At 42.9% G+C, this 15,806-nt stretch overlaps 3 protein-coding genes across 3 annotated transcripts; all 3 read left to right on the top strand.

Moving 5' to 3' along the window:
- The first annotated feature begins 7,136 nt into the window (after nt 1-7,136).
- On the top strand, nt 7,137-9,971 carry LOC147974924 (protein FAR1-RELATED SEQUENCE 11-like). The gene is made up of 6 exons (XM_087520205.1): nt 7,137-7,163; nt 7,315-7,377; nt 8,809-8,934; nt 9,117-9,301; nt 9,438-9,820; nt 9,967-9,971. Exons 1-6 carry the CDS (start codon nt 7,137-7,139, stop codon nt 9,969-9,971), a joined length of 789 nt encoding a protein of 262 aa, XP_087376331.1.
- A 42-nt stretch (nt 9,972-10,013) lies between these two features.
- LOC147974925 (protein FAR1-RELATED SEQUENCE 5-like) lies at nt 10,014-10,988 on the top strand. Its single transcript, XM_087520206.1, has 2 exons — nt 10,014-10,364; nt 10,941-10,988. The coding sequence occupies exons 1-2, from the start codon at nt 10,014-10,016 to the stop codon at nt 10,986-10,988; spliced, it is 399 nt and encodes a 132-aa protein (XP_087376332.1).
- A 2,205-nt stretch (nt 10,989-13,193) lies between these two features.
- On the top strand, nt 13,194-14,597 carry LOC147974926 (uncharacterized). The gene is made up of 3 exons (XM_087520207.1): nt 13,194-13,540; nt 14,231-14,290; nt 14,333-14,597. Exons 1-3 carry the CDS (start codon nt 13,194-13,196, stop codon nt 14,595-14,597), a joined length of 672 nt encoding a protein of 223 aa, XP_087376333.1.
- Nucleotides 14,598-15,806: the final 1,209 nt, after the last annotated feature.

A 15,806-nucleotide genomic window follows, 5' to 3' on the forward strand; every position in this document is an offset into this window, starting at 1 on the left:
TCCTCTTGTTGTGTTGAGATTGTCAATGTTTTATTCCTCTCCTTTGCATATGCTAGATATTTCTTGTCTTGATAATTTGTTTTCCTATAAAATTCCTATGCATAGTAAGTATGTTAGACTTAAATGTGTTTGTCACATGTTTCATGATGCTCTGTTAGTGTTTCAATTATTATCTGTCGTGTGAGCATCGTTGAAATATTATGCCTAGCTAGGGACGTTAAACGATAGCGCTTGTTGGGAGGCAACCCAATTTTATTTTTTGTTCTTCGCTTTTTGTTCCTGTCTAGTAATAAATAATTCATCTAGCCTCTGTTATGATTGTGTTTTTTATGTTTTACTTAGTGTTTGTGCCAAGTAAAGCCTTTAGGATCTTCTTGGGTGATTGTTGTTTGATCTTGCTGATAAAAACAGAAATTATGTGTTCACAAAAATAATTATCAGTTTTTACCAGAGAGAGAGATAAAATACCAATTCCAACTGCAGTAGATCAATATATTTTTTATCCTAGTCGTCCTAATGTTTCAGAATTTTTGGAGTTACAAAAGTATTCGAAACCTCCAGATTACTACAGACTGTTCTGTTTTTGACAGATTCTGTTTTTCGTGTGTTGTTTGCTTATTTTGATGAATCTATGAGTAGTATCGGGGGGTATGAACCATATAAAAGTTGGAATACAGTAGGTTTAACACCAATAAAAATAAATAATGAGTTCATTACATTACCTTAAAGTGGTGGTTTATTTTCTTATACTAACAGAGCTCATGAGATTTTTTGTTGAAGTTTTGTGTTGTGGAGTTTTCAAGTTTTTGGGTAAAGATTTGATGGATTTTGGAACAACGAGTGGCAAGATCCTAAGCTTGGGGATTCCCAAGTAATCCCAAGGTAAAATTCAAGGACAACCAAAAGCCTAAGCTTGGGGATGCCCCGGAAGGCATCCCCTCTTTTGTCTTCGTCTATCGGTAACTTTACTTGAGGCTGTATTTTTATTCACCACATGATATGTGTTTTGCTTGGAGCATCTTGTATGATTTGAGTCTTTGCTTTTTAGTTTACCACAATCATCCTTGCTATACACACCTTTTTGGAGAGACACACATGAATCTGAATTTATTAGAATACTCTATGTGCTTCACTTATATCTTTTGAGCTAGATAATTTTGTTCTAGTGCTTCACATATATCTTTTTAGAGCACGGTGGTGGTTTTATTTTATAGAAATTATTGATATCTCATGCTTCACTTATATTGTTTTGAGAGTCTTTTAGGACAGCATGGTAATTTTCTTTGGCTATAAAATTAGTCCTAATATGATGGGAATCCAAGATGGGTATAATAAAAACTTTCATATAAAGTGCATTGAATACTATGAGAAGTTTGATTCCTTATGATTGTTTTGAGATATGAAGATGGTGATATTAGAGTCATGCTAGTTGAGTAGTTGTGAATTTGAGAGATACTTGTGTTAAAGTTTGTGATTCCTGTAGCATGCACGTATGGTGAACCGTTATGTGATGAAGTCGGAGCATGATTTATTTTTTGATTGTCTTCCTTATGAGTGGCGGTCGGGGACGAGCGATGGTCTTTTCCTACCAAACTAGGAGCATGCGCGTAGTACTTCATTTCATAACTAATAGATTTTTGCAATAAGTATGTGAGTTCTTTATGACTAATGTTGAGTCCATGGATTATACGCGCTCTCACCCTTCCACCATTTCTAGCCTCTTTAGTACCACGCAACTTTCGCCGGTACCATAAACCCACCATTTACCTTCCTCAAAACAGCCACCATACCTACCTATTATGGCATTTCCATAGCCATTCTGAGATATATTGCCATGCAACTTTCCACCGTTCTGTTTATTATGACACGTTTCATCATTGTCATATTGCTTTGCATGATCATGTAGTTGACATTGTATTTGTGGCAAAGCCACCTTCATAATTATTTCATACATGTCACTCTTGATTCATTGCACATCCCGGTACACTGCCAGAGGCATTCACATAGAGTCCTAGTTTGTTCTCAGCATCGAGTTGTAATTCTTGAGTTGTAAGTAAATAAAAGTGTGATGATCTTCATTATTAGAGCATTGTCCCAGTGAGGAAAGGATGATGGAGACTATGATTCCCCCACAAGTCGGGATGAGACTCCGGATGAAAAATAAAATATAAATATAAAAGAGGCCATAAAAAGAGAGAAAGGCCCAAATAAAAAAATGAGAGAAAAAGAGAGAAGGGGCAATGCTACTATCCTTTTACCACACTTGTGCTTCAAAGTAGCACCATGATCTTCATGATAGAGAGTCTCCTATGTTGTCACTTTCATATACTAGTGGGAATCTCTCATTACGAACTTGGCTTGTATATTCCAATGATGGGCTTCCTCAAAATGCCCTAGGTGTTCGTGAGCAAGCAAGCTAGATGCACACCCACTTAGTTTCTTGTTGAGCTTTCATACACTTATAGCTCTAATGCATCCGTTGCATGGCAATCCCTACTCACTCACATTGATATCTATTGATGGGCATCTCCATAGCCCATTGATATGCCTACTTGATGTGAGACTATCTTCTCCTTTTTGTCTTCTCCACAACCACCATTCTATTCCACCTATAGTGCTATGTCCATGGCTCACGCTCATGTATTGCGTGAAGATTGAAAAAGTTTGAGAACATCAAAAGTATGAAAAAATTTCTTGGCTTGTCATTGGGGTTGTGCATGATTTAAATATTTTGTGTGGTGAAGATAGAGCATAGCCAGACTATATGATTTTGTAGGGATAACTTTCTTTGGCCATGTTATTTTGAGTAGACATAATTGCTTAGTTAGTGTGCTTGAAGTATTATTATTTCTATGTCAATATTGAACTTTTATCTTTAATCTTTCGGATCTGAACATTCATGCCACAATAAAGAAAAATTACATTGAGAAATATGTTAGAAAGCATTCCACATCAAAAATTCTTCTTTTATCATTTACCTACTCGAGGACGAGCAGGAATTAAGCTTGGGGATGCTTGATACGTCTCCAACGTATCTATAATTTTTGATTGTTCCATGCTATTATATTATCTGTTTTGGATGTTTAATGGGCTTTAATATGCTCTTTTATATTATTTTTGGGACTAACCTATTAACCAGAGGCCCAGTGCCAGTTTCTGTTTTTTTTGCCTATTTTAGAGTTTCACAGAAAAGGAATACCAAACGGAGTCCAAACGGAATGAAACCTTCGCGATGATCTTTCTTGGACCAAAAGCAATCCAGAATACTTGGAGTAGAAGTTTGGAACGCCATGAGGCGGCCACGAGGCATGAGGGCGCGCCCAGGGGGTAGGCGCGCCCCACCCTCGTGGGCCCCTCGTAGCTCCACCGACGTACTTCTTTCACCTATATATACTCTTATACCCTAGATCAATCCCAGAGGAGCCACGAAACCACTTTTCCACCACTGCAACCTTCTATACCCGTGAGATCCCATCTCCGGACCTTTTCCAACGATTTTTCGGAGGGGGAATCGATCACAGAGGGCTTATACATCAACACCATAGCCTCTCCGATGAAGCGTGAGTAGTTTACCTCAGACCTTCGGGTCCATAGTTATTAGCTAGATGGCTTCTTCTCTCTCTTAGATTCTCAATACAAAGTTCTCCTCAATGTTCTTGGAGATCTATTCGATGTAATACTCTTTTGCAGTGTGTTTGCCGAGATCCGATGAATTGTGGATTTATGAACATGATTATCTATGAATATTATTTGGTTCTTCTCTGAATACTTATATGCATGATTTGATATCTTTGCAAGTCTCTTCGAATTATCGGTTTAGTTTGGCCTACTAGATTGATCTTTCTTGCAATGGGAGAAGTGCTTAGCTTTGGGTTCAATCTTGCGGTGTCCTTCCCCAGTGACAGTAGGGGTAGCAAGGCACGTATTGTATTGTTGCCATCGAGTATAAAAAGATGGGGTTTATATCATATTGTTTGAGTCTATCCCTCTACATCATGTCATCTTGCTTAAAGCGTTACACTGTTCTTATGAACTTAATACTCTAGATGCATGCTTGATAGCGGTCGATGTGTGGAGTAATAGTAGTAGATGTAGAATCGTTTCGATCTACTTGACACGTACGTGATGCCTATGTTCATGATCACTGCCTTAGATATCTTCATAACTATGCGCTTTTCTATCAATTGCTTGACAGTAATTTGTTCACCCACCATAATACATGCTATCTTGAGAGAAGCCACTAGTGAAACCTATGGCCCCGGGGTCTCTTTCTTATTATAGTGCATCTCTTTTATATCCATCGCATTTCGTTTACTATTTTGCAATCTTTACTTTCCAATCTATACAATAAAAATACCAAAAAATATTTACCTTACTATCTTTATTAGATCTCACTTTTGTGAGAGACCGTGAAGGGATTGACAACCCCTTTATCGCGTTGGTTGCAAGGGTCTTGATTGTTTGTGCAGGTACTAGGTGACTTGTGTGTTGTCTCCTACTGGATTGATACCTTGGTTCTCAAAACTAAGAGAAATACTTACGCTACTTTGCTGCATCACCCTTTCCTCTTCAAGGGAAAACTAACGCATGCTCAAGAGGTAGCAATGAACTCTGAAAAGGTTGAAAGTTGGCAATGCATCATCATTTCACCCACATAGCATGTGCTAAAAAGTTGAGAGGGTTACGACAAAAGCTGGATGCACTTCATATACAAAATGGACAATCTCTTTCTAAGTATTAGGGTTTCGGATGAAAACTCATTTGTTACAAAGGGATTTTGTTTTTTTGAACTTATTTGAACTACAGACATTTTGTGTGTTCAAAATGCCCCATTCAAAGCCACATCATCAATTTTCAACCCTTTCTGACACTACTGCAGGATGCTGCTAACGCGACACTAGGATCAGAGGCCCTTCGAGAAACTGTGTGCAATGCCATAATCACAGACTGTGGTGTAAAAACTGTCAAAAAAGGTGCAAAACGTTTGTGATGGAGGACGCATCAAACATGGTTCGGATTTTAGTTGCGTGTGTGATGCAAGGCATATGGTTCAGTTCAATTAACTGTTTGCGATGAGGAGGAACAAAAGAAACGGGCAGCCAGATGGAGGTGTGTGCGATATACAACATACGCTTCACTCGGATGAACTGTTTGTGATTAGGCAACACAAAATAAATGGTCAGCCAAATGAAGGTGTGTGCGATATATGGCATGCGGTTCACTCGGATGAACTGTTTGCGTTGAGACATGAGAACATAAACGGTTCAACTTAACAAGATGTGTGTGATATGCGACAAAGTCTGTAATCAGAAATGTCTGTGAAGACGGATAATAACACAGACTGTCGCTGCTAATAAGACGTGTGTGTTGCACAATGGGATTGCATACAGAACAACAACATATATATACACACACTTATAAGTACATGCTTGCATAACCAAATTAAACATCCACTTACATAGGTGGCTACTACAACCATGTCATTTGCACACACCAAAGTAAACTATTACATGCATAATTACATAGGTGGCGACTACACACATGACATTTCCACACACCAATAAAGTAAACTATATATTACATGCATGATTAACTAGCATAAACGATCATCTGATCATCATCTACTTCTTGTGACGCTTGCTCTGCTTGTGGATCGATCCGGGCTCGTCCATTTTGGTAACGAGGCACTTCCTCATGTCAACGATCCGCATGTGTACATTCTCTTAGCCGCGAACCTGAGGTGAGGTTCATCCAGTTGCCTCATCCAGGCCCTGTGCCAGGATAGGGGACTTGTTCTCTGGACATATTGCTTCATCTTTTCGTAGTAGGGGTCGATGATGGCCGAGGCGAGTTCGACCAGGGAGTCCTTCTTCATGCTGCCCCAGACCCTGTAGTGGTCACGGATTTCGACAAGGTTCTTGCAGGCCAAGCCCGTAACATGGAGCGCGTTTACATCGTCAGTGGTTTCCACCGTGGCGAACTTGTAGTCGGTGCTGTTGAAAAACCTGTTGAAATGGTCGCAAGGCTCTGTGGCCATGCAGTAGTGGTAGATGAGGACATGATGGCCCACGCACAACTGGGCGACGACAACCTTCTGATCTATGCCGGGACGACCGGTGGTGTACTGGAGGTCGATGCTGACCACCTTGTACTTGTCTCGAGCAAGCAACTGCTCAACGCTGTTGATGTAGTCGTCCACCACGGTCGGGTCGATGGTGTACACCACCGAGAGATCTGTCTCCCTCGTGTGGGTCTCCACTCTATGCTCTCTGAACTCCATTGGAGCGCCGCTGGACATCCCCTCTCTATGTATCATCGTGGGTGTGCTTGTTCTGTTGTGGGGCATGATCGAGAGGTTGAAGAGACTAAGGGTACAATGGCCGCGGGAATTAAAGGGGAAGCCAGACGGCCAGGAATATCAACAGGCCCTGATGGCAGTTTTAATTTGCAGCGCGTAACTCCATCGTGTCGCACGTAACTGCATCGCATGGCAACGCGCATGATGCAACCGCATGCATATGGGGCCCCCGACGTGATCGTGCGCACGCCCAACTGCTCGCAGAGCACGCATGGAGGGACGCGAGCAGAGCGCTCCGCGGTCGCCTCAACGGCGAGCAACCATATATATATACATATATATATATGTGTGTGTGTATTAATCTGTTACCCCGGCCCCATATAGGCGCGACGCGCCTACATAGTAGAATCCCCCTGAGCCAGCCCAAACCCAACCCGCCTTCTTTCGCCGGAGGCACAGTCGCGGGCGAGCGAGCGATGGCGGCAGCCGGAGCGAGGGAGCCCGCGGCACCGTGACTGGCCGACAACGGATCCACCGCCTCCATCCCCTTCCTCACCGTGGTCATGATCCGAGCCAGCCGCCTCCCTCCTTCGCCGGGGCCGTGATCCGCGCCAACCACGTCCCTCCCTCGCCGGGGCCGTGATCCGCACCAGCCGCCTCCCTCCCTGGCCGGGATCCTTTGCCGGGGCCATGATCTGCACCTCCTGTCTCCCTCCCTCGCCGGGGCTCCTTCGTCGGGGCTATGATCCCCGCCAGCAGCTACCTCCCTGGACCTCATCACCGGACATCCACCACAATCAGCAGCGCTGTCGCCTCCCCAAGCTCCTTGCCTGCATCAATGGCGCCGCCTCCCAAGAACATGCCAGTACGTTGCCCATGATAGGAAGAAGAAGAAGTCAGATCCAAGAACATGCCACTGGAGGTGATGTTTGTGTTCAGTTCATCAGTCCTGCAATGATGAAGATTCAGTTTAAAAATTGCACACACTATGATCTGCCTACATGTTACACTATCAGATTCATCAGTACTACATGTGTGCTGCATCAGTGACACATGTTCCTATGATGCAGAAGCAGATAGTACATTGCAAAAATGCTGCATCAGTTCATTACACCCCTGCCACTTGATGCACAGTTTGGACGTCGAGGTTACCGTCAGTACCTCTAATATGCTAGCTTCAGTTCAAGCCAAAAACCTAGACTTATGCACCAGTCCAAGTAGCTACTAGGCTTTATATAAGGTTCAGCTGCCACTGCAAGTTTGTATGATGTTATTTCTACTAGTGCATGTCGTGTAGTTGCATTAGTTCGAACTAGTAAAGAATGTTGTTGAAAAAAATATACACTTGTTACACAGTAAGTTCAATGATACATAAACTAGGAGTACTTCTAGTGTAGTTGCATAAGTTATAGATGAAAAAAAGAGAATACATGCATCAATTATATATATATGCATATCCATACATATCTGAAGTTCAATGTTCAGTTTGCAAGCAGTGCACCAAATGTTTATGCATCAGTTATAGGGAAAAAGATAAAAACTTTCCATAACAGATGAAGTTCAATGTTCAGTTTACAAGCAGTGCTAAATATTAGTACATCAGTACATCATTGTTGAACATGTACGTTCATCAGTTCGACTGGAAACTAAACCAGATACAAAATAGAGAACAAAGTTTAGTAACGGCCAGCGATGCAAGTTCAACTTGTACATTGCCTTCAGTGCATGACATGTTACCCATAACATGTATACGAGAAAAATGCAGAAAAGATTAATCCCAAAACTATTGAATGTCATTGCAGAAACATGCATGGCGGCACATGCAGCGAGGGTTTGATGAGCCAAGCAGATATGGGGCACCGCCTGGTTGGGTAACACCAGAAATAGCACATGGATACTTCAACAATACAGGCAGATTTCAAGCTACACCAGAATCATCAGAAGCGTGGACAGGTTCTTCTATGCAGCAAACACCGATACCTGGGAATACAAGCTTTGCCACTGCTGGGTTGCAATAAGGACAACAATTTCCCCAACGACAAATGTTTTCCTTCCCTAGCGCATGAAGAAAGGCAAGGACACATAGGCTTCCACCAGTCGCTCCATCAACATCAATCAACCGTGTTGCAAAAGCGGTTGCGACAGGAAGACCAGGCCAAAGAAATAGAAATTTTGGCCACTCTAGCAGGGTGCAAAGTACAAGATATGAGCCATATAGACAGGAGCAACCTCACAACGAATCTGAGGGGAGACGGCCATACAATGAGAGACGGAGAGCTTTGTCAACATTGCTCCCTCCAAGAGATGCATTGCTGCATGTGCCAAGGGCGACACCATCCGTGCCCATACACCAGGGTGAACAGCAAACACCGGAGGCAGCACAGAGCTATACACATGTAAGTATCCACATTCAAAAAAAAACATACAAGAACAGTCCATACCATGGTACTGTGACCACCCCATCAAACATTTTCATAACTGCGTTTTTGTTTGCTCACTGTTGCATGCAGCCACCTAACATTGAAGCTTACGCTCTGCCAAGGCTAGAGACGCACTGTGAAACTTTCAAAGAAGCAAAGGACTTCTACAACGTCTATGGAAAGCATGTGGGTTTTGCTGTCAGGAAAGGCTCCAAGGTTGAGACCAGAGTCTACCTTTATTGCATGTGCTATGGAGTCTATGAATCAAAGGTGTCAAAAGCAAATAGACAGCGGAACAAGATGACAGCCAGGACTAACTGCGGGGCTAAAATGAGGCTGAAGAGGGAAAAGGATGGAACACTTGTCATAAAAGATATAGTCTGGGAACACAACCACAGGCTACAGCTCACCCCCAAATGCTTGTCTTCTTGCACTCCCACAAAAACTTTGACAAAACAATCTTGGAGTACGTCAAGTACCCGCGGTTCAAAGGCATTGAACACACGCAAATCATGAGCATACTGGGTGGCGATGACATCGGTAGCTACTTCCTCGAAATGAATGCCAAAGACCTGATTAACCTGTAAGTACAAACTTGTTCTCCTCCCATAAACCCCCTCCATCTTTTTTCCTCTGTCAGTACAAACATATTATGCAACGCATGACCTGACGCCAGTTCAACATGCATTTTTGAATGACTGTTCACTTTTAATATGCAGCAAAGCAAAGAATTCAAGGATGGATGATGTGGACGATGTCCTAAAGACTGCCAACTTCTTTAGGGAGATGAAAGCTATAAACAGGGAATTCTTCTGTGACATGCAACTTGATGAGTTCGACAGAGTTAAGAACATATTCTGGGCGAACGCAAGCTGCCGAGGGGCGTATCAGGACTTCTGTGACTGCATAATGTTTGACACCACATATAAGACCAACAAGTACCATATGCCACTTGGGGTGTTTGTGGGTACTAACAACCACTTACAGACTACATTCTTTGGTTTCGCTCTGATAAGAGATGAGGATGCAGATTCATTAAGATGGTTGTTCAAGACATTTTTAAGGTGCATGAGAGGGAAGGCTCCTACATGCATCCTCACAGGTACAACCACCAAAACCACCCCCAACCACCCCCCCACCCCCACCCCAAAAAAAGGAAAATAACACAGTAAAAATGTTGTGTCAGTTCTATTGGTATATATGCACTGCTATCTGCTGACCACTCCACGTCACTTTTCTCATTACCAGACTAGTGCCCGGCAATGGCTTTGGCGATCCCACATGCTTTCTAGAACATGGTACACAAGCTGTGCCGCTCGCACATTATGAAGAAGTACAGGGAACACCTCGCATACATGTACAATCTGCACGAAGACTTTAAGGGTGAATTCACATCAATCCTCAACTGGCCCCTCATGACAACTGAGTTTGAGGCTGCCTGGAAAAGACGCATTGATAAGTACAACCTCCATGATGATGCCACGATGGTGGGCATGTGGAACGAGCGTGAGAGATGGATATCAGCCTACTTCAAAGAAATTTTCTGCGCCAAAATGGCATCCACACAACAAAGTGAGAGCATGAACTATGTGCTCAAGAAGAACTTCGTAAGTGAGAAACAAAACCTACACCGGTTTGTCAGCCAGGTAAACTCCTGCGTCAAAACTAGGAGGCAGGCAGAGAACCAGGAGACAATGGGTAACTGGGTATAGCTCTATCACCTGTCATAAGACAAAAATAACAAGCTCACTAAAGTAAAACTTTATTAGTTAGACAAGTTTTTGTTGCAAGAAAACTAATAATTTGGTCATCATTCTTGCATGGGCAGAAGGAACAAAACACACTGACCCTCTATGGGTTTGACACCCAGATGGCAAAGCTTTACTCACGAGTTGTGTATGGCGAGATCAGAAAAAGGCTAAAACTGAGCACACTCTTCACGGCGATAGAGACGGAAGAGCCCACAAAGTACCTCGTGCGCTACAACAACCCGCAAAAACTGTCTGTGTGGGCTTAGCACGCATTCCAGGTGGTTGCAGACCCCGTGGGAGAAACATATGAGTGTGAGTGCAAACTATGGGACCACACAGGTGAGGACTAAAAAAAGATACATACTGTACTACTTTTTTGCAAAGTTTTTGTTCGAATGAAATGACAAAAAACATGCACCTCTTCAACAAAATACAGGTATTTTCTGCGTGCATGTCCTGTGCATGATGCAGATAATTAAGGCTGCCAGCGTTCCAGAGAAATACATCCTCAGGAGATAGACCAAACGCCCGAACATCCAGCCAACATTTAACAAAAATGACTTGAGGACAGTAGCGTCAAACAAGGCATCCCAATACTACATTGAAAGCTCACTGCTGACGCTGAACATGAGGGTGCACAGAAAAGGCTTGAGAAGCCAAGAGCAAATGGCGAGGTCACGGGTCATCATGGACAAAATTGAACAAGAACTCGACGCCATGCATTTTGCTGAAAACGGAGGTGTCGCGGACAATGAAGCCATTGAGCAGGATATTGCTACAATGTTAACCGAGATGAACCATCTGGGAGCTATTGACCCATTCGACAACGAGGAAGATGAGCAACAGCAACCAGAGCTTGCCCATGTGCACACTCAAGAGCACCAACATGCTCACATGCAAGATCATGAGCTTGATGGTGCTGTAGGCGAACGACATGACAACATGACATCCTACCAGCAGCAGCAGGAAAGGGTGATTAAACCACCCATATTCTCAAACACAAAGGGGAGGAAGAGTAAGAAGCAAGCAGCGAAAGTAGCAAAAGCAGCAGCCAAATAGCCGCCACACCCCATCAGGCGCGTGGAATTTTGCCCGGACGGCAAACCTCTTGGGATAAGGGCATGCGGATTCTGCAATGTTGTGACCAACCATAATTACCGCACATGCCCACTGTGCACAAATGCCACTGTCAACAAGCAAACGCTGCAGAAGAAGATTGGAGCCGTCCAGGTTTCTACCAATGGAGATGACACACGTAACAGCTACACTTGCCGCAAGTGTGGGGGAACTGACGAACATAATGCCCGCATGTGCAAAGTGGGCAAGCAGGTTAGTGGTGCTGAACAGAAATAGGGCAAGGTCCAGAGTTCCAAAAAATCAAAAGAAGAGGATGAAGAAGAAGAGTTTGATGAGAATGGCGACCAATCAGACGAAGACAATGAAGATGACAGTGTTGGGGACGAGGAAACTGAAACTGAAGATGAAGCTACGAAGGCTCAAGCAGTAAAGGGCGCCGGCAAGGGACAACATTCGGGGCCAGTTAGGAGGAGCTCAAGACTGAAGAATCCATAGTTGTTATGCTGCTGCATCAACTGAAAAATAAGCTTGTACTCTCAGTTGCCTCGGTACGCACAATGAGGAAACATATCAGAAACATTGTCATTACCAAAACTTATTTAGCTTTATCATCGATTTCTCGATGAGTACTATAGTTAAGATATAATTTGTGATTTGTGCCCGCTGGACTAGTGACATTATTATGTAAACCATTTGATAATCCTTTTGAATGCAGTCACAAATACATTTCAAAAAACTTATCTAGATTTATGTAACGCCAACACTACTGTTGACCAGTAACTCAGCAAAAATATGTTATGGAAAATTTAAACTCTTATAGTACATCAGTACTGATAATTCTCACTCGTCAGTAAAAAGGCATTGTAACCAAACACACCCGTGAACACCTCAAAAAACATCGTTTCAGAAACAAGCTGTGTCTGCTTTTGCCAGTCCTAGTTCAGAAAGTCTATTAGTACATAAAAATAATTATCTCAAGCAAATGCAAATATAATATACATGTACTGATGAAAAACTAATTTATCTGCAAAAAATATTTTCAAAGATTATCTTAATATAAACAGTCCTTTCAAAAAACAAAAATTGTTTTAAAAAACATTAGCACGACACACATAGTCTGCCTGGTATTTGGTAAGTCCAATTACACTTCAATCACCAGTGCAAGTACCCACAGTAGAGGAGTACAAACCTCCATCATCACCAACCCTAACACGTGCAAAGTGGGATAAGCAACTAATAAGTACAGCTTAACAAGACAGATCAGTGCGACAGTAAAATGCCATCATCACCGACCCTGAGATGAGCAAGTGGGATAAGCAGCTGGTAAGTACAGCTTGACAAGACTACTCAGTGCGACCAGATTAATACCCTGGCAAACAAATTGGCTTGGACGGTTGGTTCTTCCAGGCCACTACCCACGCCACGCAATGGGCGGTTGCCACAAGGGACTGCAAACGGCGACCCCATGCAACTACACCCACGCCCTGATGAACCGCCTCCCACACATCCCCGTCGACACACTACAAAATACCCCATTCTCTTCCATCTTTGCCTCATTCCTAGAAAACCACCATTTCCACTTCCATCTCCACTACACACAACCCAGAAACTTCTCTCTCCCAAGCCCACAGTCGGCGGAGGAGTGCGATGGTGGAGGAACCGTCCGCCAAGCGTCATCATGGCGAGACGTCGGACAAGAGCAGCAACCTCGTCGACGTTCACGTCCCTGGCGAGAAGTGCGAGTACACCAAAACCCTCACAGGGCTTGAGCTCCACGGCAAGAAGACGCTGGAGATCATCTGCACCAGTGAACCAGACAAGGCCGACGAGATGATCTCCAGGCTCTGGAGGAAAGCTGGTGGCTCGCATCGTAAGATCATCAGCCTTGGTGTGCACTACACCAAGGAAGACGAACCTACCCAGATGATAGCAGTCTTGCAGTTGTGCGTGGAGGAACTATGCCTTGTGTACCACATCACAGCGGCCACGAAATGGTGACCCATCTTACTCATTTGCCCTATTTGGTTCATCTGTTTAATTAGTACTCTATCCTGAAAAGTTCATCAAACTTGTTTCCCAACTAGATGTACTAGTGTGGTTTGTGAAAGTGGATGCACTACTGCATTTTCTCAAGTAGATACACTATAAATGTATTTTTGAACCTGATGCACTGGATTACTATTTGAAAAATCTTGCAGAAGATTAATTTCTGAAGTTGATGTACTAGTGAAGTATCTGATCTTGATCCAATAGTGTAGTTTATGTACTCAATGTATTAAAAAGATGTTTCTGAACTTGATGTAGTGAAGTAGATTCTGAATTTGGTCTAATGTTTTTTTCATAAGCAAAAAAACTAAGAACTTGCTGAAGCACTGGTGTGTGTTGTCCTATTCAACAAAAGCAAATAAACTAGTACTAAAGCAGCACATACAACATTGGCTCAAACTATGATGTACTTGAATTTAATTTCAGAACTTTGTTTACTAATTTCTGAAGTACATTCATCCATTAGTTATGCTATATAAGCATCTACTTCATGGATTCATCGCTTGTAAAACAAAACAAAAATGAAGAATTCAAACATCAAAGTAATGCTAATCTTCAAAATGTCTCTCCCCTTGCACGCCCAAGAGCCTTAACGAGATGCTGAAGCAATAGAGGTTGTTCACATTTGCCGGTTTTAGCATTGAAAGTGATAAAGAGAAGATGAAGATGTCTGGCCTTCTGACGATCAACACCAACAAGTACGTCGACATTCAGCGCATCTAGAGAGTTCCATGCACCAGAAAAGAGTACGACTCCTTGACTAATGTTGCAGCCAGCGTCATCCACCCATTCTACAAAGGCATGAAGAAGAACATCGACACGCAGGAAGACCACAAACTATGGGGGATCAGCCCGCTGCCAGACAACCTCACCGAGTACGCAGGAGTAGATGCGTATGCCGCGTACAAGTCATGGAACATCATCGACAACATCACAAATGGTTGGGAAATTGCAAAAGCGCGGGAGGCAGAAAACTACTACGACCGCCCCTTTCACCCCTTTTAGGGATGAAGATACATCAAATTCTACCTTTGTTTTCCTTCCGCTTGTGCTTGCCTTTTATCTTGTTGTTTCAAATTAGTAGTTTGCTCTTGTTGGGTTGAACCAGTATGATTATGTCATGCTTGTCATGGTTGAAAAAGTTTATTTATGTCATCAAGTACATTGTTTTGCTTGTCTCATTATATAAGATTGGTAGCTTCATATTTTGTTAATCCATCAATTCAAATTCAAAGTAGCTTCTGAATGGAACTTTGTGCCTACTCTAAAGTACTAGTTATGAAGCAACTAATCAAACAACGTTGTTCCATGTGTAGTTTCGATTCAGTATTGTATAGAAAACATAACATTGAAAACAATCGGCACAATTTGAGTTGCTTAACAACGCTTCAAAAGTTGAAGCAAAAATTCTTAGTACTTCATGTATTGTTCTCATTCATATGTAGCTGCTAGAAAATTAACAAGTACTACAAACAGAAAAATTTAAGAAGGATCAGCACACACTTATGTTGGTCTCTTGCAGACTAAGAATGAAAGTACTAGTACACTTGATCGGACAGTACATACTTACTACAATGAAAAGTACAAAGAAGCATCAGTCCGTAATCCCCCCCCCCAGATGTCAGACTCAGAACATAAGTGCTACTATGAATGGACTATCAGTACAACTTAGTCTATGCGCAAGTACCATAGTGATGAAAATGACACGAGAAGACCCTTGAGAATAATCGCAAAAACAAGCACAAAAACAAGGCAAAAAACTTCAAATGAAAAAATAACACTTCCACAAAACTAGAACAAAAAGTATCAGTCTAAGTTACTGGTGGAGTCAAGTACTAGATTCAAACAAACAAAAAAAGTAAAAATTGGCCGCCCAAGGACAGGCGTAGACCCTGACGCTGCTAGATACTTGAACTCGAGCCCATGGGCGAATCCCTAGTAATCCGCACAACGCAAGGCCAACCGACCAGGGCCCATAGGTCATGAGAGAGCGAGCGCCGTGTATAAGCACTTAGGTAAGTATTCAGAGGAGTTCGACTAGTAGGACTCGGCCGCACTTATAAACAAGTCGAAATCCTCCTCCCTTAGTGAGGTGGGACTAAACCCAGAGCACACGCACATCCAGCAGTGTCCAAAACATCCGCGTGGGCCATTTGGGCCGGAAAACGGCCCAATAGCCTCCATCGTCTACGAACACCCCACCAATAAGCCCAC

Source organism: Triticum urartu, chromosome 4A (genome assembly GCF_056163025.1).
Source record: "Triticum urartu cultivar PI428250 chromosome 4A, HENAU_Tu73, whole genome shotgun sequence".
Taxonomy (NCBI): Eukaryota; Viridiplantae; Streptophyta; class Magnoliopsida; order Poales; family Poaceae; genus Triticum; species Triticum urartu.

What these genes read in the sequence shown, in the direction of transcription:
- LOC147974924 (XM_087520205.1), top strand. Translation starts at nt 7,137, where the DNA reads ATGGCGCCGCCTCCCAAGAACATGCCA. An exon ending in CTATGATGCAGAAGCAGATA is followed by an intron (nt 7,378 to 8,808) that starts GTACATTGCAAA and finishes TGTTGCATGCAG; the next exon opens with CCACCTAACATTGAAGCTTA. An exon ending in CTGTCAGGAAAGGCTCCAAG is followed by an intron (nt 8,935 to 9,116) that starts GTTGAGACCAGA and finishes ACACAACCACAG; the next exon opens with GCTACAGCTCACCCCCAAAT.
- LOC147974925 (XM_087520206.1), top strand. Translation starts at nt 10,014, where the DNA reads ATGGTACACAAGCTGTGCCGCTCGCACATTATGAAGAAGTACAGGGAA. An exon ending in TACACCGGTTTGTCAGCCAG is followed by an intron (nt 10,365 to 10,940) that starts GTAAACTCCTGC and finishes TGCATGATGCAG; the next exon opens with ATAATTAAGGCTGCCAGCGT.
- LOC147974926 (XM_087520207.1), top strand. Translation starts at nt 13,194, where the DNA reads ATGGTGGAGGAACCGTCCGCCAAGCGTCATCATGGCGAGACGTCGGAC. An exon ending in ATCACAGCGGCCACGAAATG is followed by an intron (nt 13,541 to 14,230) that starts GTGACCCATCTT and finishes TGCCGGTTTTAG; the next exon opens with CATTGAAAGTGATAAAGAGA. An exon ending in CTGACGATCAACACCAACAA is followed by an intron (nt 14,291 to 14,332) that starts GTACGTCGACAT and finishes TCCATGCACCAG; the next exon opens with AAAAGAGTACGACTCCTTGA.